Here is a 26,384-nt window from a genome sequence, read left to right as displayed (position 1 = left end):
TTGGGCTTCAGGAAAAAGGAGACAGGAGACAGGCGACGGGCGAGGATAGATGTGGCCTTGCCCAATCGCCAGCACAGCGCCCTCTGGTACAGTTTGGTGTAACTCTCTGCCGGAGAGGTCACACCAGTTCACGTAGAGCAGAGGGAGCGTAGTCCTCTGTGAGGGGAGAATAGTGCTCACTCAATGCAACTATTCTCAGCAAAACCGTCAAAGCGCTGACAGATTCAAGATTTGAATTCAAGACAGGTCTTTTGAGAGATATTTCAGAATGACTAAGCTGGAAACATATTTATGTGCATTCACTGACCATAAACTACAGACTGACTCTCTGTGGTTGTGGCAGAAAGAAAAGAGCATCTTCCTGCTCCAATAAAGATAGTTGAAGTGTTTCTGACAGCATGTACTTGTGTGCTTTGCTTAAAACACAGCTCACATTGGAGGCCGTTTGTGAAAATCTGTTTTTTTTTCTTGATGACCTGCTGAAACCTGACAATGTACTGCTTTTCCAACTGAATTGAAAAAGAGAGGAAAAAAACTGGACAAAGAAGCAGGATTTGCTTTTATGTCAAGGGCAGAAACCTAACCAAGCCCAGGCCCACCCAAAAGATGAAAAAACACTCGACATACTCCTGACTGTGCTGTGAAAAATGCATTAATCTCTGAGCACAACTGGGGAGAGGTGCACAGGCTGTGCTAACGCAGAATGAGCCGTAATTGTACAAAAACAAAATGCAGATGTTTAAACAGAAGGTTCCACTGTGGATCCTGTGCCATCGGTTGTTACGGATTGGCAGCAATTAAATTAATCAGTCATTCAAGTCCACTTTAAACTTAAGTAACACCATCAATGAAACAGTCAGTGGGCATCAGCACTGGAACAAAGAGCTGTAAAAAGAAACAGGAGAGTAGTAAATGTTGAGAACAAGGAGTGAAAAAGCTGGTATTTGAGGGCAACTCGCATGTTGTTTTAATTAATGTGTACTTTTTTACACACTTAAAGGGCTGTGCCTGGGTAACAACACAGAAAACAGGGTCAATGTAACGTTGATAATATCTCAGTGTCATTTAGTTTTACAGTTATTTGTATGACGTATAATTATGAATCCTACTAATAAACTGTAAAATAATTTATACGTTTCTTGCATTTACTATTGCTTTAAAGTTCAGCTTTGAAATGCTGAAATGTAGTGCGTAAGAACCTTACAATTCAAAATGAAGAACAGGACTTGCTGGGAGGTTTTGAGACTTGATGCTCATCTACATTATATAAAACAGTGACTTTTTTTTCTCTGTGTTATTAAAAAGATAGAGATGGATTAAGCCTGCCACTGGATAGGGGTGAAAGGTCACGTTTGGTCTTGGAGCCTTGCTTTGTCAACAGCGGTGTCTGTTCACAGAGTTTCTGAGTACCAGAAAGGGCCTCGTGGGAAAGCCCTCAAAATGGGACGGAGGGCAGGAAAAATCAAACAGCTGTTTAAGAATGTAAAACAAGACAGTGAAAAGTGTCAATTCTCCTATGGCTCAAACCAAAGACTGTATACAAAAGATGGACTTTAACACCATGAACCAGAACAGTAGCTAACAGCAACTTGTGGCACATAGTCATTGTTTAGTCTGGTATAGAGTTTCATATGAATGTTACCGTTTTATTTAAATCAGTACATTATTTTCAACTGTAAGACTAAGCAAAGGACTGTCGTCAGCCCTCATATTTTACATACCATCTTTATCCTACACCACTGGTTGTCTCTTTTATTCCTTGATTATGCTCTTAGAGGTTTCTGATGCTGACTGAGAAAACAGGTTTTCAAAGCTTACTTGAAGATTCTGCTATATTAGTGCTAGCTTTTAGTGTAAGCCAATCATTCATCCTCCACTTCTACGATATAAATGATCATGTGAAAGCAGGTGTTTTCGTCAATTTAAATGTATAAAAACAGGAAACAACCACACAGGCAGTAAAGCCTACAGCCCAAGCTTTCCTTTCATGGGACAGGAATCTGAGCTACTGGATTAGAAAAAAATAGGTCCTATTTTTACTTAAAACCTTTTTTTCCCTGTGATTTGTGACAAAATGTTGTCAGAAAAAGAAAAGGAAAGACTCTCAGGCTCATTGTTTTCAGATTTTATAGTCTCTTGGCACTTACTGTGAAAGCAGTCTAATATATTGAGAGTGAGTGCTTACGACAATAATATTAATGTTTGACAGTATATAAAAAAAGAGAGACAAGAGCCGACAGACGCATTCCCATGTGGCGAATCACTCAGACGTTTGGTGTTATGTCTGTATTTCTGAGGAGTTAACGAGTGACCCAGCTCCCACAGGAAATGTGATCTGGCTTCATCTGAGACTTAATGAAACTTGACTCTCCACTTAGAGGAAGTAGGTGGAAGTCATTTATGCTCGCACTGGTCGAGGAGGGGGAGACTGAAATCAGAGGAGAAGATTTGAACTTCTTTTGGTGCATTCATGATGGCCGCAAGAGCCAAGGTGGACCTCAGCAAAGAAGGTCACGGACAACGGTGCTCTGTCCAAACACAGCTGTCGAACCAGTGTGCATACACGTGTGTTTGTGTACACACACACGGCTGTCTGCTCCCTCCGTCCCTACAGGGGTTTGTGGCTGAGGCCTTAATAAATTCCCAGCCCCCTCTCACTCTCCAGAGAGCAAGCATCTCTCAGCACACATTATTTCCTCAAATCCCTGAGCCGTCATTAAAAAAAAGGCACATTCTGCATTCTTTCTCTTTTCCTCTGTTGGTCCTTTTATCCATATATACGTCCATCGGTCTGTCTGGTTGTTCCTTAGTCTCTCATTTCAAAAATTTTAATACATTTGATTGCACTCCTATAGTTTTTGCATGCTAGTCAGAATTATCCATGAAATACCCTTAAGTCTATTTCTGTAAAATACAGCATAGCCCTTCCTATGAAATGAACAACACTATACAGTATGTCAGAGAGTACTTTGGCCTCCAAGGGTCTTTTAATAAAATTTATTCACCTAGGGTGTTTTTGATTTCTCCTCTTTCAGCTCTCTGCATGGTTTCTTCATGCAGGAGTCTCCAGGTAGGGCCCTAAAACTATTTTGGGCACACCTTGCAGGTCTCCAAATGGAGCTCAAATACTTTTGGCCTATCCATTGTCTTCCTCCCCCTCCTACGATCCACGCCTTCTGGTTATTAGTCTGTTTTTACTTTCCATAAACTGACTTTTATCTGATTATTGTTGCCCTAACTGAAACAATCAAAGGAAAATTGTTTTCCCCATTTGCAATAATTTATGCTTGGCTGTATGGCTCTGTTCTGGGATCTCCTCTCACTCTAAGCATATGTGAAAAACATCAGGTAAGCACAGCAGCAGCAAGAACAGAACAGCGTCAGTGACAACACAAAGCAGATGTGGATGTGTGTGCATTGCATTGAATCATATCTGTTATTAACCTATGTCTCTCTTCCACAGCATGTCTTTTATCCTGTCTTCCTTCTCTCACCCCAACCGGTCGCAGCAGATGGCCGCCCCTCCCTGAGCCTGGTTCTGCCGGAGGTTTCTTCCTGTTAAAAGGGAGTTTTTCCTTCCCACTGTCGCCAAAGTGCTTGCTCATAGGGGGTCATATGATAGTTGGGTTTTTCTCTGTATCTATGAAGCGCCTTGAGACGACTTTTGTTGTGATTTGGCGCTATATAAATAAAATTGAATTGAATTGAGTATTTCAGTCAGCTATCTGTTATATTATTTATGCATTATTTAATATAATTCATTATCATCTCAGCGTGTTGGTCCAGTACAGGACTGAATTGTTGAATGCAGCTTACTTTAGGCCTTTCCTTTTTTAATTCCTGTGTCTAATACTAAAATGGCACAGATGGCATCTAAATCAAACAATTTCCATTTACTTGTTTATCTCACTGGCTTCATCTGATTCTTATTTATTTTTTATTTTTTTGCCCAAATCTATCTTTTAAAGTAATGAACACTTTATTGTGACCTCTCTGGGTTTGGATAACTTTCTCTAGTCTCATTCAGACCACCACTGTGGACAACTGTGATTTCACAATAGACCACAAACTTGCACAAAGGGCAAAGATACTCTTTTGTGTCAACCCCATGTGGCCTTCGTGCTGGTGGTCACCACTGGTGATGGGACGCGGCTGTGACCCACAGACAGAACAACCTAAAAATGTGTTGTGTATCTGCATGCACTTGAAAAGTTGAGATAATTCTTAATGAATCCAACAGAAAAGATGTCTGCCCCCAACTTGGCTCTGTGGGACAAATATTTAAATTGAGATGCACTGTTTTGACACAGTGGAAGAAATCCAGGGTACACCAGAGTATGCAGGTAGCCATCTAAAAGTAACAGAATTACCTGAATAATCACAGTAGTTCAAAAGGAGCTGACCTTAAAATAGAAAGCAGAGAAATTTTAATCTCGTAGCCTATGTTTTGGGCTTTTTATGGCCATTTTTTAAATGGTATTCTTTTTTTGCTTGAGTCTAAAAAAGTTTAAATCATTTTCCAGCTTTTTAAGGAAAAAACCTGTAGAGCTGCAATGACGGTTGCAATGCAATAAAAGTGGATTTCTAAGTTTGAAGCAAATTATCAAAATGCTGAGCAGAAATGTGAAGTTCAAAGTTTCCGAACCTCGGCAGAGCTGTGGCTTACCCTGTGCTGTGGGTGTGTGCAGGAGCAATGAGATTATGAGATAATTACTTTCATTTCTGCTAGCAGACAAAAGCACCACTGAACCTGATTCTTTTGTGGAGTTGGGAGTCTGGCCTGAAATCAAACAGCGGGTTGCATCACCAACCATTTGCCTTCGAACTAAGAAGTATTCTTGAAACAGCGGATTAAAAAGACTTCTCTTTATTGATGATGAGTCAATCTGGAGTATTTTAGTTCACGTTTAGTTTCTTAGAAAACTAAACATGAATATTACTTAAAAGACTGCAGAGCTGTAATCATTCATTGAATCTCTGAGCCCATAATTATTCATTTTCCGCCAATCTGGCTCCTTTGGGGAAAAAGCATTGCTGTTCCCTGTAGTTGGGAAGCTACCCGGTTATTAGAGTCGTGGCTTGCTGTTGCCAGCTGGAGGGGGCCCAGACCCAGACTTCTCCCTCTGGACTCCAGCCTCCCTGGGTTAGGATGAGGCTCTACCAGCCGTGTGTGTGTGTGTGTGTGTGTGTGTGTGTGTGTGTGTGTGTGTGTGTGTGTGTGTGTGTGTGTGTGTGTGTGTGTGTGTGGTTGTAATGGCTCCATGGTACACAGACATGTCTGAGACTCCAGTAAACACAGGAGGTACCAGTCCCAACAAGAAGCAATAGCACGTCCACAATAATTTTAGGTCAGAAAAGCAATAAACTTTAGCTCTGATAATACAAATCAAGTAAGTGACCATACAAGACACTACATAGTTCAGTGCCTTACTGTGGCTCCAAGTGAAAGAAGCCAAAGCTAACCACTAATAAGGTTTTGCATGTCAACATGACATCACAGATCTCAATTACAAATTCTCTTTGATTGGCAATAACACGACCAGATACTTTCCCTGCACTGGATTACTGGGGTAAACACACAGAAAAGGCACATTCCTCCACAAACCAGAGGTCTCCACCAGTTGTGTGAGCGTCTCTCACATCCTTTGTCACATTCTCCAACCATTTAGTATAAACCAGTTTATGACAAACAACAAAGCTTTCCCTTTATCCTTGAAAGAGAAGAAAAGAGCTCGATCTTGATTTATTAATAAGAAACAAATGTTTGTGGACAGGTCCAGAATAGTTGCTGCCTACTCAATAGCTAGTCAGCTGGTTTCAGTCATCTCTCTGAAAGAAACATGCCAATAAAATCAAAAGCTTCACTGACTCTCTGATCACTTTTCAATAAGCCAATGCTGCCACTCAGCCAGTAAGCAAGAGTTTTGATGAATATTTCTTAGCAACCTAAACTTCAGAAAAGTTCAAAGAAGGTGAATCAATGTGACTCAAATTCCAGACCCCTGAATCCCATGAAATTTGGCTGCATGGTAAAGCATGCACTGACCATGCTAAACTGCTTAACGTTTTCCCTTTAAGAGCGCAGCGCGCTGAAATGGCAATAGCAGGCCCCAAAGAGGAAGTGGGCAAATGATAAATTGAAGGTAAATATGACTATACCTGTCTGATACAGCCTTCATAAATTCATCCAGCAGGTCATCGTAGGCCTGGCCTCGCACTCTCTTATGTCTCAGTCCAATGTAGAGAGGGTCTTTCAGCAGAGCCTGTAAAATCACAGGAAGGAGAGGAAAGGGCAACACATGAGAGAAGAACGTAAAAATCCTAGGAAGACTGAAGCTATGCCAAATAGCACTCCTAAACGGATACTGCAGAACCAGAGATATTGCCTATTTTTTTTTACCCTATTCTTTGTCAAACTATGCAGTAGTTTTGGGGTTTTTTTAACTAAAGATTGTAAAGTGAATCCAATTAAAAATTTCCACTTTTCCATCATCTAGAATGAAAGATAACAACTGATGGTAGAGACAAATGAAACTAAGAATGTAAACGTGTGACTGCGTGAGCTATAAAAAACTGTTTTCTAAATGTACAGCAACTAAACAGTCAAAGGGACCCTTCAGGCTGAGGAAATGAAGGATTGACCTTTGACCTTTGAGTGAAGTGATGAAAGCAAGTGTGTGTTTAAGAGACGGGGAGCGAGGGTGACACTGTTGTGTGGTAGGTGAACCAAAATTCCTCACTAGAGTGACAGAGTGCCCACAAAGTCTGCTTTGATGCATCAGGGCATATTTCACCTGACATGGTCAGGGATGGAGGAAACTAATTACAATTGCTCTCATGTCCGTAACAAAGCTGATTTTCGTGTGTGCACACACAAAAATTAATTGGTAGGAAAACGTCTGTAAACACTCTTCAGGAGAATTCATGAGCTCAGTTGCAAGTTTTCAGGTCATGAAGTTCATTTTGTAAATGATCAAGTAAATGAGTAAAGTAGTACTTTTTAAGAACAAACATGACAAAATGGGTTTCGATACAAAATAAGATTTAAAAAAATTGCTTATTGGGTAACGACTTTTCAGCTTGCAATGTCCTTGTTTTCATAGTCAGGCCCTTTCCCCATTTGTGAAGTCTATTTCAATACCAAGATGGCGACAGTGAGAAACCGTTTTATCATTAATGGTTTGTTTTTTTGTATCTCGTGGTCCAGCAAACGATAGCTATCTAGTTTTGCTTACTTAAGCCTGAGTTACACCCACCACCATTCTGGCTTGATTTACAACCTGCTTCAGATGATAGATACTGATGGGTGAAGAGAACTAAAATTTAAGACATTAGTAATAATAATATCCTGTGATAACAAGTGTATTCAGAACACAACCTGAAGGACAAATTCAGGTCTTTCATCCTCCAGCATGGTGCACCTGTCACATGCAGTGTCTAATAATACAAAAACCAATTTCTAGCTAAATCTACACGTGCTGCACTCTATAAACACTGACTTCATTTGTGATGACCAAATTTGGGGGAACTGGTCCACAGTGCAGTCTTGCCTCGCTGGGACAGACGACCTTTACTTATGAAAAAGGATAATTAAAGGGTGGCACTACGATCAATGCGGCTTGGAGAAGGGAAAAGCCACCTTTCCATGGCAGGGTCGATAGTCACCATGTCCAAGAACAGCTCAAAAAGCTTATTTAAGACAATATTTATTTGAAGTTGACAAGTCATTTCCTGGCAGTGGTGGCCAAGTTCAACTGTAACCAAAACAAGCAAAACATTTTCATGTGGTCCCACAAGAGTTCTGATATCCCTGATATCCGAGGGAGCAGCAAAAGTTTTTTGTGTCACTCAGTTCATTTAGTAACTGCAAAAAAATCAAACCCCTGCTTTTTAAGGTGAAAGAGAAGAAGTCGTGAGTGATTTTCAAGTGTTCTGACCCCGTTGACACCGTGCTGAACTGTTGACATGAGTTGTCTTTCTGTCCCAGATTATCTGCTGCTGATTGGCTAAGCTGTCCTTTGTGCTGCGCAGGCCCTCTTCTCTCAGAGGGGATTAGTCCTCGTGTATGGCTTTACAGTCTGTGCTTGTGAGACACAGGAGCTCCTATTTCACTCATTTCCACACTAAAGACTTCAACTTCAAGATAATAATATAGATCTATATTCAAATGACTTGTTGTGCCTAGTTGAGTTTAATATACGTGTCGCACACAACATTAAACTTTGAATAAGAGGTGAAACAAAACTGAACATTAACACTGCACATCTTCTACCTGTCTGAGCCAGAAGACACCCAAGCGCTGAAGTCTGATAGCCCACCCAGGACTCGCACAAACAGCATATTGTTCAGGATGACATCACACTCTCATTTCAGCATGAGTCAGACCCAGAAACAGACAGACAGACACAATCAGGGGAGATAACAGGGTGAAGCAGAGGGGGAAAAAATGAGACTACTGGAGAAAATGTTTACTTTCCTTCATGCTGTGTATCTGTTTCTGAAACCCTCTCCCTGCAAGCTCAAGCTGCTTTGTTCGCATGTTCTCTGTGTGAGAAAGCAATAAGAACTGTCCTGATACAGATATTTTATTGCCGGGTCTCACAATAGTTTACACCATAGGTGTCAAACTCTGGCCCGCGGGCCAAATTTGGCCTGCAGCCTAATTATATTTGGCCCGCGAAGCCATACCAAATTACTATTAGAGCTGGCCTACTGGTATTATACAGCTAATATATATATTGTTTAGTATTAAGCTTAGCTTGTTCCATATTCAGTTTTTCAGCAAAACTTGTTTGAGTCCATAAGAAAAGATTCATTCTTATATCTAGAGGAAGATTTTTTTTTTTCAATAAATATTAGCGTTAGCCTGCAACTTTGTTCCAGTTTTGAATTTTGGCCCACTGTGTATTTGAGTTTGACACCCCTGGTTTACACAGGTCACACATGTGCTGCTTAAAAACATAATAGCAAGATAGCTACAGAGCATGCTCATAGACTAGTCCAGTTCTAGTTATTAGGAAGGGTGGGCTCAACACTTCCTCGCAATCCATCCATTATCTTAAACACTTTTTAAATTCAGGGTCACAGAGGGTGCTGGAGCCTATCCCATCTGTTCTAGGGTAAGGGCAGGGTACACACTCTAAACTATCATAACAGTCGCTCACACCTACAGCCATTTTAGAATCACCACTTAACTGGGGGAAGTCTTGGGACTGTGAGAAGAAGCTGGAGTACATAGACAAAATGCAAACTCCACACAGAAAGACTCCAGTTTCGATTACAACCAGCACTGCTGTGAGATGTGAGTGCTAACTAGCACACCACCAGGCCAACTAAATCTAACATATAAAGAATAAAAGTACATTCTAATTCCTGCAGTGACTGCTGTCCTTCAGTCCAAAGAAAGCAACATACAGCTGCAACACATAAATAATGGAGCCATTATGCTCGCCGTGTCGTGTGCCGAATTTGGCATCACATTCTGTGTTGCGTGCCACAATCTTTGTGCTTCGGCCAATCGTGCACCTCTCAATTTTTGTAAACTGGTACGCTGCGCCGTGGTGAAGACATGAGTTTACTATCGTAAAGTAAAGCTGCTGGCCTTACAGTGGCAGCAATCTTTTCATCTAACTCTTGGCATGAAAGCAAATAAGTCAGTGTCACAAAATGTGAACTTTTGGTTTAAAGAAAAAACAGAGGTATGTCTAGCTTGTGGGGGCCTGCATTCTTGACTGTTTGGATGGATGCCTGCCTCTCTCTACCCCTATATCCACTCAAGGACACACATAATCCCATAATAACAGCCATTTTAATAATTAGCTAGTGCTACCACTACCACATAGCCTTCCACCTCCATCTGCTACCATCATTCCTGCAGAGTGAAGCGAGTTACCAGTGGCAGCAGGCAAGCCTCCCTTCCATATCAAACTGGTCCTGAAGAACCACACACGTACACACTCACATAGCAGTCTATTTATCCTATTACGTCTCATTTATTCTGTCATCTCTTTAGAATAACAGAAAAATGGAAGTCATCCATGGCCAGGCAGACCACAGCAAAAGCTCTTGTACAGCTATGTATAGGTTGAATGAGCAGCAGAAATATATATCTGTATGTTTGTGAGTGTCAGACATGTATAGTAAATCTTATATCTAACACAACATTAAAGGAATGTGCGGACAAAGAAAGACTCTTGAGCTCCTTTTCAAGATTTAAGAAGATTAATATAAATCTAATATACAGTGGTGGTGAAGTCGCTTGAAAAAGCAATACAGTTTATTTATCAGTGTATGTGACTCAACATGGAACAGAAACACTAAAAAAAAATTCCATCTGAATCCATCTGTTTCATAAGGCCTTCAATCTTAAACATAAAAATAGTCTGAACAGAAATATGTGGAGTTCTCCTCTTTGTACAAGCTAACAAAGTATCTCTGAAATAATCAATCAACATCCAACTGAATGAATCAGTAAAACAACAAATAAGCTGACTTTCATTAATCAAGTCTTAACTGAGATTAGCAACTATATGCTAAAAATTTTCAAACATGAACAATTCATTTATTGGGAGTTATATGCTATATCTATAGAGTGGGTTGTCTACCCAGCACAAATACAAAACTTCTGTCCAAACACAATTTACTTTTGTGTTTGGACAGAAGTTTTGTATTTGTGCAGCATAATTTTAATTTTCCTGTGACAGAAACACTCTAACTTGTAACTGGTTTGGAATTACCCAATCATCATGTTATTGGACCAGAGAAAAAACTTCATGCAAACACAACAGAGCCTACCAGGTGATTCAAACAGGAAACCTTCTTGCTATGAGGTGCCTGTGCTAACCACTGCAGTACTGTACTACAAGAACTCCTGCTTTATAAGATGGCACATACTTAAGCAGTCAAAAAACTGTGTCACTGTTTTGGAATGAGGTTAAAAAGACACTCTGGGATAAGAGCAAGTATGGATCAAGACATTCTATAAAGACCTGTTAAAGCTGTGCTGTGATGCCCATAAATGTCTAAAACTGCTGTCATGTACTCAAAGATCTGCAGACAGTATTATCACCCTAAAATAACATCACTTAAACAGAGCAGAAGATTCAATGTGGAAAACTAGAGTCTGTAGCGATGACAGTACAGGAAAAGGTCAAAAGGTAGAGCAGGCTTATAAAGATAAAGAGCTGAGGTGCAGGACTTGGAAGAATGACTTATTCCAGTTAGAATGGCAGGACAAAGACTAATGTAATATTTTTTATGAGGTTTCTAGGAAGAGAGGAGTGTTTGTGTTGTTATTATGCAGGGGATTTTTGCTGTGAGCCTAAATTCTCTGATGGCGACTGCACCGAGTAAATGTCGTCTACAGTTCATCAAAGAAGACAGCACCTGCATGTTCTCAAAGGTTTTCTTGGCCTCTGTCCAGTCTTACTGCTCTTTGAATTTCTTCCTGCTGCTTAATATTTCTTCCTACACTTTATTTGCACACTCCACTACTCTTTGAAACGTCTCATCCTTAATCCACTTGAGACATCTGCTTGGAATGAAACTAAAGCCCAGGACTGAGTCATCCAAAGATGGTCTTGGAAAAATGAAGGATATCTACTGACGGATGGATCTCAGCTGTACGGGGCACACAAGCATCTAAGTGTGCCACGCCCTTAGCCAAGGCCAAGAGTTGTGTATATATAGAAGCACACGAAGACTATTCTTAGTCTGTTTAAGGCTACACAAACACGTGCTCCATGCCCAGTTTGCATCGTCTTTCAGAGCTGCTGACATGCAGAACAGGGTCCATAGATGGATGACTACAGCTCTGTTGGCTGCTACTCCCACAAACTGGCAAAGAGGAAAGGTGCTTTCCCAACTGGCACCCATCAATGGAGCTGCTAGCCTTGGTTAGGTAAAGGGTATTTCCTGGTTGTAAAGTGTGAGATTTGTTTTCCTTTCTCGGCTGATTTCTAGTCTTGCCCACCAATGGGGGGGATTAACCGCTCTAGCCCAAGGCTATTTTATTGAATTAGTGCCTGAAAAAAACATACCTTAATTTAATCTGTAAAAGCCCCACACTGTTGGACCAACGTTAACAATCTTGGGCTTTATGGATAAATGACATGGGAGAGAAGTTTAAAAGACGTTTTTCACCATGGCCACAAACGAAAACAACTTCAAGAGGTAAAATACTTCTAAAGAGATACGAGATACTTCATGAGACAACAACTTAATAAGCCCGTGATACAGAAGTCATTCTTCATCATAACCATGTAGACAGCCAAGTGTGCCATATATTGCACTGCTTAGGGTTTAATACTAAATATCTCTCTCAAAGGTTACAAAATGCACCTCGCAGTACCTCTAAAGCTCACAAATCAAAATGTCTTTTTATCTTAACCTTGTTTGTTTAAGTTCTTTTCAATTCAGTAGAGTATTATAAAAGTACCAGAAAAGATAGAAAAGATGCTGCTGTAGGGACTCAGTCATATTCAGAGCTCAGCTCTTACCTCATTGTCTGTGCCAACGTCCAGCATCACAGGTAGGCACTGCTGTGGTGGCATACCTCCACAGGCTGTGTAAAGGGCCAGCTTGCCAACTGGGATTCCCATGCCATTGCAGCCGAGGTCCCCCAGCCCGAGGATCCTCTCTCCATCTGTCACGCACACAGCCTGTTAATAGATTAAACTGTCAGCCATAAAAACAGCATACAGAGGTCACACCAGAGATCTTATTATCTTATTATTTTTATTAAAAATCTGTGCGTGGTTCAACTACATTCTGGTTAGAAGAAATCCCTCAAACCTTTTTTCAGCAAGAATCAGATATCAGATTCTTGCTAGTCACATTAAATTTGCTTAAATAAATAACTTTGCTTAGCCTTATTTTGTTTCAACTCCAAATTTCTTCATCAATACAAGTCCACCCCACTACCAGAAAACATGTTTTTTTCCTCAGAGTGAGCCAGGCACTCCTACACCACCTGGCTTTCCACTCACAAGTCACTTTACTTATTAAGAGATAAGTTTCTCAGTGGGTTGTTTCCACAGTATATATATATAAAAAACAGTTGTGTAATGTTTAATATAGGCAGCAGAACAGTTTAATGCAAAATGTTCCTAATTCGGAGCGTTTTTCTGTTTTTCTTTTTTTCTTTTTTTCTTCAGTTCTTTTTTCCAGCACTGCTATGACGCAGAAAACTCTGGCCCAAGGATTTAACAGCCTTTTTCTCCCATAATCTGAATGTTTAAAGAGTGCCGTTAGCTTTCTGAATTTAAAATCCACAGCACCCTTACTAAATACCATTAGCAGCTTGTTTTTTCTATCACTTGCTAATATGTGACAGAAAAGCAGCCAAGTCCTGTCAGTGGATGGCTACCTTGGCTCCAGCGTGCCCTCTGTTAAAGTAGGGCATATTAGGCGAGCTTATCATGAGACCACCCTGACAACGAGAGGCGGTATGTCAGTGCCGAGGTAAATGCTCTGCTGTTGACAGCTGCGAACAGGTGGCTGAGGCTGCAGGTATATTTGACATGCCAAGAATGCCTTCTGGTGTCGTCATTCTAAATATGGCTAGATTATGACTTGCACATAGTTGTGCTATACACAAGATTAAAGAAATAGTTGAGGTTTTTGGGAAATTGGCCAGTAAGACGGGTCAAGGGAATCAATGCCAAAGTCTTCCAAGCCCCAGAGACTCCTGGATTTAGAGAGAGCCCCTCTAATCATCTTGAAATATTTAGTGTAGTCATACTGTATTAAATGGATAATCATGCATCTCACCATTAAATATCACCATCTTATGGTTTGTACATGGTCTTATTTTTTAAAAGAAACACCTTCAGTATACTTTAGTAAACAGTTCAGTATTTTATTTTATTTCCATTAGCAAACAGTCAGTATTGATTTAATTGCATAAAAGGACCAAAGCCAATACTTCCCAGCTTCACAACCCTGTCATGTAATAATGTCAAGTCCCATCTTTCATTCATCATGAAATCTCCATATAAAACACAATGTAGCCGACACATGGTCATGCACATTTCCATACCTCGTAAATATTTCTTGCCTTATTTCAGTCACCAGTATTCTTCCGTCCAGCTGGTAATCACTTCGCCGGCTTTCAAGTTGAGTAAAGTTAAACACACCACCCATTAGCTTGTTCTACATCAATCACCACAACACTACAGCACTACTCTCTTTCTGTTTTCACAGCCCTTAGTGTTAACACAGCACACAAGCACTACACATTTGAAAGCAGTGGTTTTTTGCTATGCTGTAAATCTCCATGCATTTCAAACTGTCATGGCCCTGGGTCTGTGACCCAGCATTTTATGTTCTGAATTATCATTAATAGTCTCTGATTTCATTGTTATTTATAGTTTCTAGTCTCTTGGTTTCTGTCTCTGTGCTTCCCCTGTGTTCTCTGTGTCACGTCTAGTAAAGGGATGTTTTCATGTCTGTGCTTCGGATTGTTTCAGTGTCAGTCTGTGTCTCTGTGCATGTGTTTCCTGTTTTACTTTGATAGTCTTGTATGCTATGTTAGTGTTTTCAGTTTTGCTTTCCCCGGTCTCGTTGTGTGTGGAATATAATAACAATAGTACCAGACTTTTTTTCTATCTGGAACACATGACAGCAGGTGACCATAGGACATCAGAAAAATAGACCTGAGTCAAAGATCACCAAAAATAATTACATAATTTTTGCATCAGTGTTTTTATGACTCTATCACTGCTGACCTTATGTTGATTTTAAGTATTTTGGATGTATAACAAACTGATAAAAACTGAGTTAATGCCACTGTTTGAGTTATTTACCCTTATGTCCTTTTCTGGCCAGTTCTGTAGTATTGAAGCAATGTGACCACGGTCGTGAATAGTGATAAACAGCCCCCTAGAACAGAGAAAAGCAGACATTTTACATTTTTAGATATTAGACAGTTAACCAGAAAATCCTCTTTCTCAGTCTTTAACTTTGACCTTTCTGCTCTATCAAAGCAAAATGTCACTAAGAAAGTCTTGGCAAAAGAATGGCAACACGTCAACACTTTGTGCTTAAAGAACGAGCCTGAAATCTTTACCTCAGTAACTGTTTGAAGTGAACCGCTATTTCATTTCTGCTTTCTTTCTTCTGAACAAAACTATGTTGAGTATTGGAGTAATGTTAAGCCCAGGGCTTCTTCAGGGACTTTGCTTTGGACCCCAAATATTCACTGATCTTAGTCCACCTAACCCACCCCACCCAACCCTACCTCCCTTACCAAACCTCCGTCTTTGTTTTTGTTTTTTTTCTCACTTACATCAATGTCCTTTGCTCCAGGACAAGGATAAAGAGATCTTCTCAGTGTGTGGGGTCCCACTATAGTACCTTTCCTATTTTACTGACCCATCTGGTTATAGTATGTAAGGGCAAAACCTCCCTCGTATGCCAACAACAGTAAAAACATCACTATTTATAAGGATCTGCTCATAAACTGAAAAAAAGCATCCCAGATCAGTGCTTATGGTGGAAACCAGGAGGAAAATGCAAACAGTATGAGACGCTGTTAAATGTAAGGAAAAACAGAGTGAGATGAAGAGAAAGACGTAAAAGTGTCAAATAAAAAAAAGGCTGTGATATGGCAGGAAAAAAACACAGCAGAAAAGATTAAATTAAAAATTCAGTGGATATCCCACATGTGAACAGCCTTGAAACAGATGCTTTAATTAAGTGCACTCGATATAATTGTTTTCCTTATTTTAAAATAAATGTTCAAACTCTATCTATGTATCTATATATGTTTTTATCTATAGACAGACAGGTAGATAAACAGATAGATCCACCTTCAAATAATGAGCGTAATACTAATTGTGAATCAGTTAGTGTAATACTCTGGTATTATCTGTGACGACAAAGCTCAGACTCAGGGACAGCCAATAAGAGGAAGGTTAGGTTAGTGGCAAAGTGGCAGAGTATAAGATAAATATGCAATATTTTGAACTGTGAATCAAAGGTACTCTAGCAGAGTCCTGGAAATGAGCAAAATGGATTCAATTTAAACAGCTTTAAAACCACACGCTCAATAGCAAATCTTTTAAACTAAACCATCAGCTTTTAGGATAAACCTCTGAATTAAGATGTGTGTGTTTGGTTTGAGCAGTGTAGCTGATCATGCGATGACCACATTTAAATGGAAGAGATGCTTATACGTGGTAAACAACATCAGTAGTCCCGGGGCTCTCCTGGCTCTCCACGTGTCCTTCTTAATCTGTTATTGAGGAGGCCGGGCTCATACACAAAACACTTTTTTGAACTTGTTGTTTTCAGGCTTTTTGTTTTGTTTTATTTTATAGCCACTACACACAGGGCTCACCTTTAAACATGACTATAAAAATTTACTATACGGCAGTGCAACTACTCCATGAAGCAGATACTTCAAGTGTAGACAGTAGTGTTTTGTTGTGTAGCATGGCAAAAGCTGACATTAAGAGACCATACGTTTGCAAGAAAGTAAAATGTCAAAAAATGTCATACATATTTTTCTTAAATGTTTTTTGAGCAAGACCCCAATGTATTAAAACTCAGTCACACCCAACCCAGTGAGCACTCCACCCTATACCAGCTGAAAACCTCAGACCTGGAGTTGGTAGTTCTCATTCTTACCATTTCACGTTTCTCAGCTACAGACTGCCACAGTGTAAGCTAGAAGTCACCACCTGATGAAGCCAAAAGAATGACATCATCAAACTCCCATGCACCCTTAAATATCATGAAGAGGACAAAGAGCTGATATAGAGTTCTACAACCAGAACAAAAAACACATTGTTCCTCTTGAATCTTAGTTCACCTAATGGACAGATTCTCCTCTCCAGTATCTTCCCAGAGAGGGTGAGGAGTGAGATCCCCCTGAAGTTACAGCATAGCCTATCAGCCATGACCTCCATGTCATATTTGAGAGAAACATCAGCCAGGACAGCCCCACAATATCCAGAGCATTAAAAAAAAGCAGGACAACTGTCATACACCCCAGGCACCCTGTCACTTAGAAGTTGTTTATCTACTTCAGTGACAGGGGGCCTGGAGTGATGGATGAGTTTCTGCATTATGTCCAGGAAAAAGAAAGTTTATTGGACAACAGATACACAAATAATAAATCAGTCAGGCTGATTCATGCTCACAGAGCATGAATGACCTAAGACACTGCTTGTTGCAAAGCCTTTAAAAAGTGCAGTGGTTCCTCTAATAAAAAGAGGTCTGGAGGTCAAATAAAGGTCACATGGCCACAGACATCTGGCATTCAAAAAGTTTCAACTCTTCTGACACACATCTGCACGCATCTGCACATCTATGCACAAAAATGTTTAAGAGTCGGTTCAAAAGCAGCGCGGAGAGATCATTAAGAGAGTCTGCAAAATGTCTGCAGCTGTAAGGGGCTGTAGGGATCAGGACAAGAGCGAGGAGAAGGAGTGGCCTGCTGTGTGTGTTTATGTGAGGCCAGGAGGACATGAGCCACTGCCAGCAACAGCATTATGATGAATTTTTGGGGAAAGAGAGGTGATGGAGCTGAAAGGTTGACCTCAAAATATGACTGTTGGAAAACAATTTCATACAATGAATCAAAGCAGACGGGCTGGCTGGCAGTAATTCCTAACTTCTGTCAACCTGAATATTACCAAAAACATTTCAGGTTCATGTTTTTCATTATTTCTCTTCCTCCAATACTAATTTTCTGACACTTTGTACTTTCCGGGGAGCTGAAGACCTCATGACCTGAGCCACTCATTTGAGCTTAATCAGGATTACAGCTCATAGAATAGTAAATAAATGTATCTCATAACGTCACAAGTCATAGTGTTTTAAATCCTTCATCACTGTCTATCTAGGATAATACATCTGGAACACTGATTTTACATGGACAAACCAAGCTGGATGAGTCACTGTCAATATATGGCAGCTGTAGGGTAGTTGTGTACGATATGAAGCCTTTCACCCACAGATCAGGGAACAGTACTGTAAACTGTGTGTGCAGTGGACATCAACACACAAACAAAAGGGAAAAGAGAAGTGTGTCTTGCATATTTGTGTGAGAACATTGTTGCAGAATGAAGTCATTGCTGCTAGTTATAGGTTCAGATTTGGGTTGAGGGTAAAGGAAAATTCCACCCTCTGATAGTTTGATCGTTGCTTAGCTAACAAGAAAAAATAAGGTGGACCGCACAATTTCTTGGCCATAAAGATTTGTGGCCAACACTGATATTGTTTTTCCTACAACAACGATTTCAAACTTTCTTTGTAAGAAGTAAATCTGCTGCTCTGTCAGATGAATTCAAAATGTCTTGCAACTAAACCTTTCAGCAGTTATTTATTCTGTGTATTTATACCACATTTTTTGTTATATTCGTTTCCTATAGGAATAGCTCATACATATTTATATCAACCTTTCATAGAAAGTTTTATGTAGTCTGGAATTTTAATGTTTATTCTTATCTACATTTAGTCTTTCTACCATAATTTCCAGCTAAAGAATAACTAGCAGACTATAGCTTACCCTTTTTTACTCTTTTATTCATTTTATCTAGCTCAGGGGTGTCAAACTCAAATACACAGTGGGCCAAAATTCAAAACTGGAACAAAGTCGCGGGCTAACGTTAATATTTATTGAAATATATTTATTCCTCCAGATATGAGAATGAATCCTTTCTTATGAACTCAAAACACGTTTTGCTGAAAAACTGAATATGGAACAAGCAAAGCTTAATACTAAACAATATATATATTAGCTGTATAATACCAGTAGGCCAGCTCTGATAGTAATTTGGTATGGCTTCGTGGGCCAAATGTAATTAGGCTGCGGGCCAAATTTGGCCCGCGGGCCAGAGTTTGACACCTATGATCTAGCTATTTCACTATTAATGGTAAATGGACTGATTCTTATATAGCGCTTTTCTACTCTTTTGGAGTACTCAAAGCGCTCTATACAACATGCCATATTCACCCAATCACACCCAGTCTCACAAGCACTTCCTCTAAACTGAGTGATTCTAATTCAGACATTCATACTCCGATGAATCCATCGGACAGCAACTCGGGGTTAGTATCTTGCCCAAGGATACTTGACATGCAGGATAGAGGAGCCAGGGATCGAACCACCAACCTTCCATTCAGTAGGTGACTAGCTACAGCTAAGATAATCCCTAATGTATGTTTGTTCCCTACTTTAAGTTAACCATTCTGGCCATCTATCTTATCAATTTAAAGCTTAACAATTAACTGTTTCCTCTTACTATTTACCTAACGGTTCCTCCAACTTTTAGCTAACTTTTAGCTAAGCAACTTTAGCAATTGCTTTCACCAAAAGATTAACAATAACTTGGCAACTATAACTTCAATTCTTATTTGATGGGTAGTTTTTCCTACACTCTAAATTCCTGTTGTTTAGGTGTAACACATAAAGCAGTAAGCAAACAACATTTTAAAAATGTTTTCCCAACCACTGGAGTAAATATCTCTGGTTAAGAGGCACATTTTCATCCTCGGATTGATGCTTTGGCTTCTACTAAATGATTTCAATATTCCATTTTTTTAAAGTTTGCTTTTTAATGTGCCTGTTTGTGTGTGTGCGCATGTGTCTGGCTGCTGCTGATATAATGACCACAATGAGTAGCAGACGCCCTATTTTCTAGATGAGAGGACAGCCACAAAGCATTGAGCAGCCACGTCTGGCTCCTCCAGTGTAAGAGTGTGGAGTGAACACAGAAGGTAAAGAAAACAACCTGATGGGCCGAAACAGCCCAACGGCTGACCTGCAGCCCCATACAAAACACACCCCAGGGATTGTGGCTGCTGGACGCCGTCGGGAGGGAAAGCTGCTTTCTTCACCATGACCCCAAAACACACCAGAACCCCACGAGAAAAGCAACCTCCAATCTTTGACCCGTGTCCACACCAAACCAGCCACCATTCTTCACTCCCGCCGTGTAACCTTAATCTTCACTGTGCTGGACGCCCTCAGTTAGCAAGGTTCAACTGACACAATGGACACAAATCACTGAGAAAGAGTGTGAAAACAATGTTAAAGGTCACAGCCGCGCAATATGAGAATTTGACAACTAATTAAGCAACAAATCTAGCATGAAAAACTTTTTTATGGTTTGTCTCTGGCCACTGAGGAAAAACATTATGACAGGATTTAGTTCTTGATTTTAAAAACTGCTTTGAAGAGTCTAACTGAAGCTGAATGGCGCCTGCATGTTATTAGTGTGACTTTTCCCAGAGTCAGGAGGTAAATGTCCATTCAGTCGAGAGGATCCAGCGGTGACTGTATGACTTCAGGTTTTTCACTTAAAAACTAAATTAACGAGATTTTCTTGGCAGAGCTTTCAAACACAACACACAGCATAAAGGCTACTGATTCATTTAAAAATTAGAAGTTTATTTAAAAGGTATTAAAGAATAATTAGAGATTAAAGTTAGGTTTTACAAATTGGGCACAGTTTTAAAAGAACTCTATGTAAACCGAATCTTATTTCACTTCTGACCCCACCTTTTTTAGCACTGCATTTATTTTGCTGTCTCTAGGCCACAAGATAAAAAATAATACACAATATTTTAGAATTTTAGTCTAGCTGATCCTTCCTTAACTGTGTTCACTGTCTAGTAGGTGCGTAATGTAATATGCATATGCATCGTGGAAAATTCTGCGCTCACCAAAAATGGTATTTGGTATTTAACTAAAGTTGTGATCAAAACAAATGACACCAGGTCAAAATGGCATTCCATAAATTTCTAGACTGCTTATCCAACTTGGGTTTGCTAGAGCCTATACCAATTTTATTTTCGTTTTTAGATGCTTATTTTTTATATACAAAAGATCGTAACTCGCATGACTAGAAGGCTAGTCATGCGATTTAGTACTGAGCTGCTTGAGATCACTGACATGCAAAAGCTTAAGGATTATGTAATGAGAATAGGTATCTAAGTTGTATAGCAGTAACTGCATACCAACAGATTCACACTGGGAGGTACAGAAGGAAGACACATTTAGCTCATTAAATGACATAATTCCATGTCACTTTCACATACTGTAGTGGTGCTGCATATGCACTTAATTACCAATGGCTTGCATCCTCCATACACAGATGAGGACAAAATTATCCCCCCCCCCCCCCCCCCCCCCGCATACAATTTTAAATGTTTGTTAAAGTTTTTTTCTAACATCTTTCCCAAGGAATTTCAAACGTTTCTCAGCATATTACTTTTCTTTAGAAAGCATACATTATTTTTCTTTGCACCCAATAACAGAATTATTTCAGAAATAAACAAAAAATACCGGGATCATTACTATTTGTCCCTTGACAAACTGAGCTTTTTACTGAGCCATACTGTAGCACAAATCACTGCTGTGCTCAAAGCAGCTTCTCTTTACACAGTAGAAAAAACCCCAAAAAAACTTTAGCAAGTGTTGGAGCTGTCAGTAAATAAGACATCATGCCAAAAACAAAAGAAATCTGTTTAGATTTGAGAAAAAGAATCGTTGATGCTCAGAAAGCAGGAGATGGATACAAGGTTCCTACAGCATTTCCAAGTGTCAAGAATTGGAGTGAAAAGTATCATAAAGAGACCCACACAGTGCATAACAAAACTGACAGAGGTGGGAAGCCCAAGATTTCAAAGATTCTGGAAAGCCAGAAAACTAGTAAAATATGTGTCTAAAGACCCCAGAACAACTGCCAAGTCAGGACTGTATTTTCAAAGAAGACACTCACTAGAACCCTGCACAGGAATGACTGCGAGGTTACAGACCAAGAAAATCTTCAATTCTGCAGAAGAAATACCTTTGAGCAAGAATGACATACGATGAGGAAAACCTGGAGAAAGAATATGCATACTGGAAGTGCATCTTTTGTTTTTTGTTTTTTTTGTTTTGTTTTGTTTTTTTTTTTCCTGTCCCATTTGGTTCTTTAGCCGTCAGAATTGTTGTCTGAAGACCAACAAGGATACCCAATGGATTTATTTTGCCAAATGGATCATCATGGCATTGCCGTATTGGTCCATTTGATCGACCTTTGTTTTTATTATTTATTTTATTTTATTTTCAGTTGTTACAGACGGGACAGACATGAGTGAGGGATAGGAAAGGGAGAAAGAAAGAGGAAGGAAAAGAAAAACAGAAGGGGAGAGGGACAGTGAGAAAGGGGGGAAAAAAAATATCTCCGGGATCACCTGTTGAGAGAAAAAGAATAGAAAACAAGCAAAAAAAACAAAACAAAGCAACATACTATACACAACACCATCGCATTAATCTAGCTAAGTGTAAACAGCAGTAAATACTAAATATTGAATGTTGTTGTGCAGCACGCAGGACAGACAGCGCACAATGTGCTTTGAAGTAGCAGCCAAGAAAGATGTAAGTCTACAAACAGTGAACACCTGTGTGCACACCTGTGTGGGTCGGCGCGCTTGTATTCAAATGGTTTCCCCATGTAATGGTCTGCAAGAGGATGTAGAGAGCCATAGCCCTGTCCCTCAGGGCATGAAGCAGGCATGGAGGAGATCCAGGCCCCAGACATCCAGAGGTCCCAGAGTGCAAGAGCCCAAGGAGGACCACCGGAGGGGCATCCGTGCCACCTTCATGGGAAGGGCTGAGGATACCCAGACGAGGGGTCACCCAGTAGCCACCGGGCAGAAACTAGAGGGGGCTGCACCGGCGTGCCCGCCGGCTCCGCCGGCAGCCAGCTGTGCCAGAGTGAACCGAGCCGCAGGCACAGAGGCCAGAGGCCCGAGGGCCCTCCGCGCCCCGGAAGAGGCCTGACTGAGCAGCAGGCGCCAGGCCCCGCCAAGTAGCCACCGGGAGTGAGCTGGCACATGACCTGAGCGCCCAGCCCCGGACACCAAGAACCAACAATGCACCGACCCCTGAGGGCATCAGTCACCGGCAGGGAGTGTGGTGAGGGGAGATAGGTCTCCACACTTGGAGGGCCTGGGAGTTCCCAGAGAGGTGGAGTCTAAGACCCGACCTGACATATAGACACAGACAAACAGGCACACACAGACACAGACATGCATTCCCACCCTCATGCACACATATACAAACACTCAGCACTCACCCAACGTAGGAATAAACGTAAATGGACATGTACACACAATCACACTCCCCAAACATACTCTATACCCCGGGTCCAGGTATCCTCGCCCCCAGAGGGGGAAACGGCACCCAGACCCAAGAGATGTTACCCTTCCCTCCGGGGTGGAGGCTAGCAGACCGCCCCAGGCTCCGCAGCAGCAGGGAGGCCAATCGGACAGCCAGCATCTCTTCCCAGCCCCCCCGCCTCGATGGCTAGCAGAGAACGGGGATGTGTTAAGACCCCATACCCTCCTCCTCCCGCTCAAGTGTAGTGTTGCTGCGTGTTGCTCTAAAGTGTGTTTAAAACAAGGGAGAGCATGGTGCTGCTGCCAGAGAGCAGCAGGTGTTAGCATGGCCCCTCCCGAGAACCCTCAATGTCTACATGGATTTAAAATTGACAGGTGGGCACCGGCGCCAGAGGTAGGTTTGAATACACAGACCGTCTACTGGACGCCGTTAACGTGCCCACCCTCAAGGCCCTATATATATATATATGTGTGTGTGTGTTATGAGAGTGTAAGTAATGTGGATGTCTAAGTTGTGAGATAAAATTGAGGCACAGGTGGCCAGAAGAGGACAGAGGGGGGGGGGGGGGGGGGGGGGGGGGGGGGGAATGTCTCCCCTGCACCCTGGTGACACACCCGCACCCCAAAGCCCTACCTGTGTGGGTGGGTGTGGTGGAGCGGGAAGAGGGAGGCAGCCAGGGATGGGGAGGAAAAGAAGGGAGGGGAGGGTGTCCCTCCCTAGGGCCAGCTCCCCCGCTGACCCCAATAGGCACCCCCGTCCTCTGGTATCCACCAAGGCAAGGGAGCCCAGGCCCATCCAGACCGGGGCCTACGGCAGCAGCACCGCCAAGCCCCACAGGACCCGGGGCAGCCCACCCCACCCCACCGCAGAGGAAACTGTACCCACCCCAACATTCAATCATCTCCCAGACTACACAAGACACAGACACCCAGGTTAAGTTTATTCTCCACCTCTCCTATGTCTCTCCCCCACCTGCAGAGTGGACTCCTGCAAAGATGGAACAACCTCCCTGCCAGTTGAAGAGCCCCCCGGTTAGGCCGATGCACAAGAGGCCCCCTGCGCCAGGGCTGAGCCCCCGTGCACCCACCCGCCCACAACCTCGGCGACACACCGACGAGGACCGAAGCCCCCAAGGCCCAGCCAGAGCCCCAGCACGGAGGCGAAGCACCCCCGAACCCCAAACCCCCACGCCCGCCCCGGATCCACTCAGGGGCAGCCAGGCCACCAGGCCAGTAACCTACGTCCGCCAGCACAGACCATCCTCCAGCCCCGCTGCACGCAGCCACGAGGAGAACACCCTCTGAGAGCGACCAGAGCCACTAACCAGGTTATGAACACAACCCCCGGGTTAAGCCCTCCAGGGATAACGTCTCTAGGGGTCCTCCAGGTGCCCTAAGCCCATCCCAACCTCCACATCAACCACAATAGCCAAGGCGGGACCAAACCACGACCCCCCAACCCTGCTAGGTGATGGAGCCGATCAAAGGAGCCCAGAGGGATTGATCTAATGTGGTGGCAGAGGCTATATCGAGACTAATGTGATCTATTAGATAGTTTCTATATTGGCTAGAATTAAGATTATTTTTATTTTTCCAGTTCATGAGGACTGTTTTCTTGGCGATGCATAGGGCAGTAAAAACCATGTGGACTGTATTAGTTTCTGTAGTGACATCATCCAAATTTCCCAACAAGCATACTAAAGGGGAGGTTGGAATTTTACATTTCAGACACTTTGATAAGTCTTCACATATCTCGTGCCAAAACTTCTGCACTGGTGGACAGAACCAAAGAGCGTGGATGTAATTGTCTGGTGTATTGCCTTGACAGTGTGAGCAGTTGTTGGCGGATGTAAAGCCCATCTTGAACATTCGATGACCTGTATAGTGCACTCTATGCAGTATTTTGTATTGTATTAATTGCAGATTGGGATTTTTAATCAATTTAAAGGTTTTTAAGCACATCTGAGACCAGACGTTTTGGTCTAAGCTGACTGATAAATCTGCTTCCCACTTTGCAATAGGAAGGGATATTGATTCATCTATTTTAGAAAGTGTTCTGTATATTTTAGATAATAGTTTGGGGGATTTAAGAGTAAGAAATTGAACCACACTTGGTGGTGTTTGTAATTCAACTTGACTGAGGTTAAATTTCTTTTTTACTATGGATTTAATTTGTTGATATTCTAAAAATCTTTTCTTGTTGATCCCATATTGTGTAACTAGTCTGTCAAATGGAATAAATTCTGTTCCCTCTAATATATGTTCTAAGTATTTAATTCCTTTACAACTCCATTCTGGGAAATTAATCTTATTATTGTTTTGTAATATGTCAGGGTTATTCCAGATAGGTGTACGTTTGCATGGGATTAATGAAGACTCCGTTATTTTTAGAAACTCCCACCATGCTGTCAGAGAAAAGCTGATGTTGATGCTTTTAAAGCATTCATGTCTTTTGATGTTTGAGCTAATAAATGGTAGGTCTGAAATCTCTAGATCATTGCATAGTGCCTGTTCAACATCTAGCCAGGGCTCATCTAAGAGGGTACATTTTAACCATTCTGAGATGAACTGAAGCCTGTTGGCTAAGAAGTATTGGTGAAAATTAGGCAGATCTAATCCTCCTCTATCCTTGGTTCTTTGTAGTGTTTTTAAGCTGATACGCGGGGGTTTATCTTTCCAAAGGAATTTAGAAATATGTGAATCCAGAGATCTGAACCAATCTTGTGATGGTTTGTTGGGGATCATTAAAAATAAGTAATTTATTTTTGGCAAGATCATCATTTTTATAGTGGCGACCCTTCCCATGAGTGATATGGGTAGAGATTTCCATCTAGTCAGATCGCCTTCTACTTTCTTTAGAAGTGGGATGTGGTTTAATTTAATTAAGTCTGAAAGCTTAGGAGAAACATTAATACCTAAATATTTAATATTTCCAGATTGTAGTGGGGCAGAAGATGAATTATGGAAGGAGCAGTTAATGGGAAGAATTGTAGATTTTGGCCAATTAATTGAATAATCTGAAACTCTTGAAAACCAGTTTATTAGAGTAATTACCTCAGAGAGGTTGATTTGTGAGTTTTGCAGAAAAAGCAACACATCATCCGCATAGAGACTGATTTTATGTTCTACGTTCTTACATTTTATGCCCTTAATTGTTGTAGCCTGTCTAAATGCTGCTGCTAGAGGTTCGATAAAAATTGCAAAAAGTGAAGGGGAGAGTGAGCATCCCTGTCTGGTGCCCCTCTTGAGACAAAAGCTGGAGGATGTCT

General features: G+C 41.4%; 1 protein-coding gene across 1 annotated transcript in view; it reads right to left on the bottom strand.

Moving 5' to 3' along the window:
• The window catches only part of me1 (malic enzyme 1, NADP(+)-dependent, cytosolic), an 83,489-nt gene that overhangs the window by 6,249 nt on the left and 50,856 nt on the right, over nt 1–26,384 (bottom strand). The window contains exons 4-6 of the mRNA XM_006794817.3: nt 14,805–14,880; nt 12,498–12,659; nt 6,160–6,263 (exon numbers count right to left, since the gene is read on the bottom strand). Of these exons, the coding sequence (XP_006794880.1) occupies nt 6,160–6,263; nt 12,498–12,659; nt 14,805–14,880 (342 nt within the window). The remainder of the gene's footprint in view (nt 1–6,159; nt 6,264–12,497; nt 12,660–14,804; nt 14,881–26,384) is intronic.

This window comes from Neolamprologus brichardi, chromosome 11 (assembly GCF_056152115.1).
Source record: "Neolamprologus brichardi isolate AB-2024 chromosome 11, ASM5615211v1, whole genome shotgun sequence".
Lineage (NCBI taxonomy): Eukaryota > Metazoa > Chordata > Actinopteri > Cichliformes > Cichlidae > Neolamprologus > Neolamprologus brichardi.
This window is presented reverse-complemented; position numbering and strand designations above follow the sequence as displayed.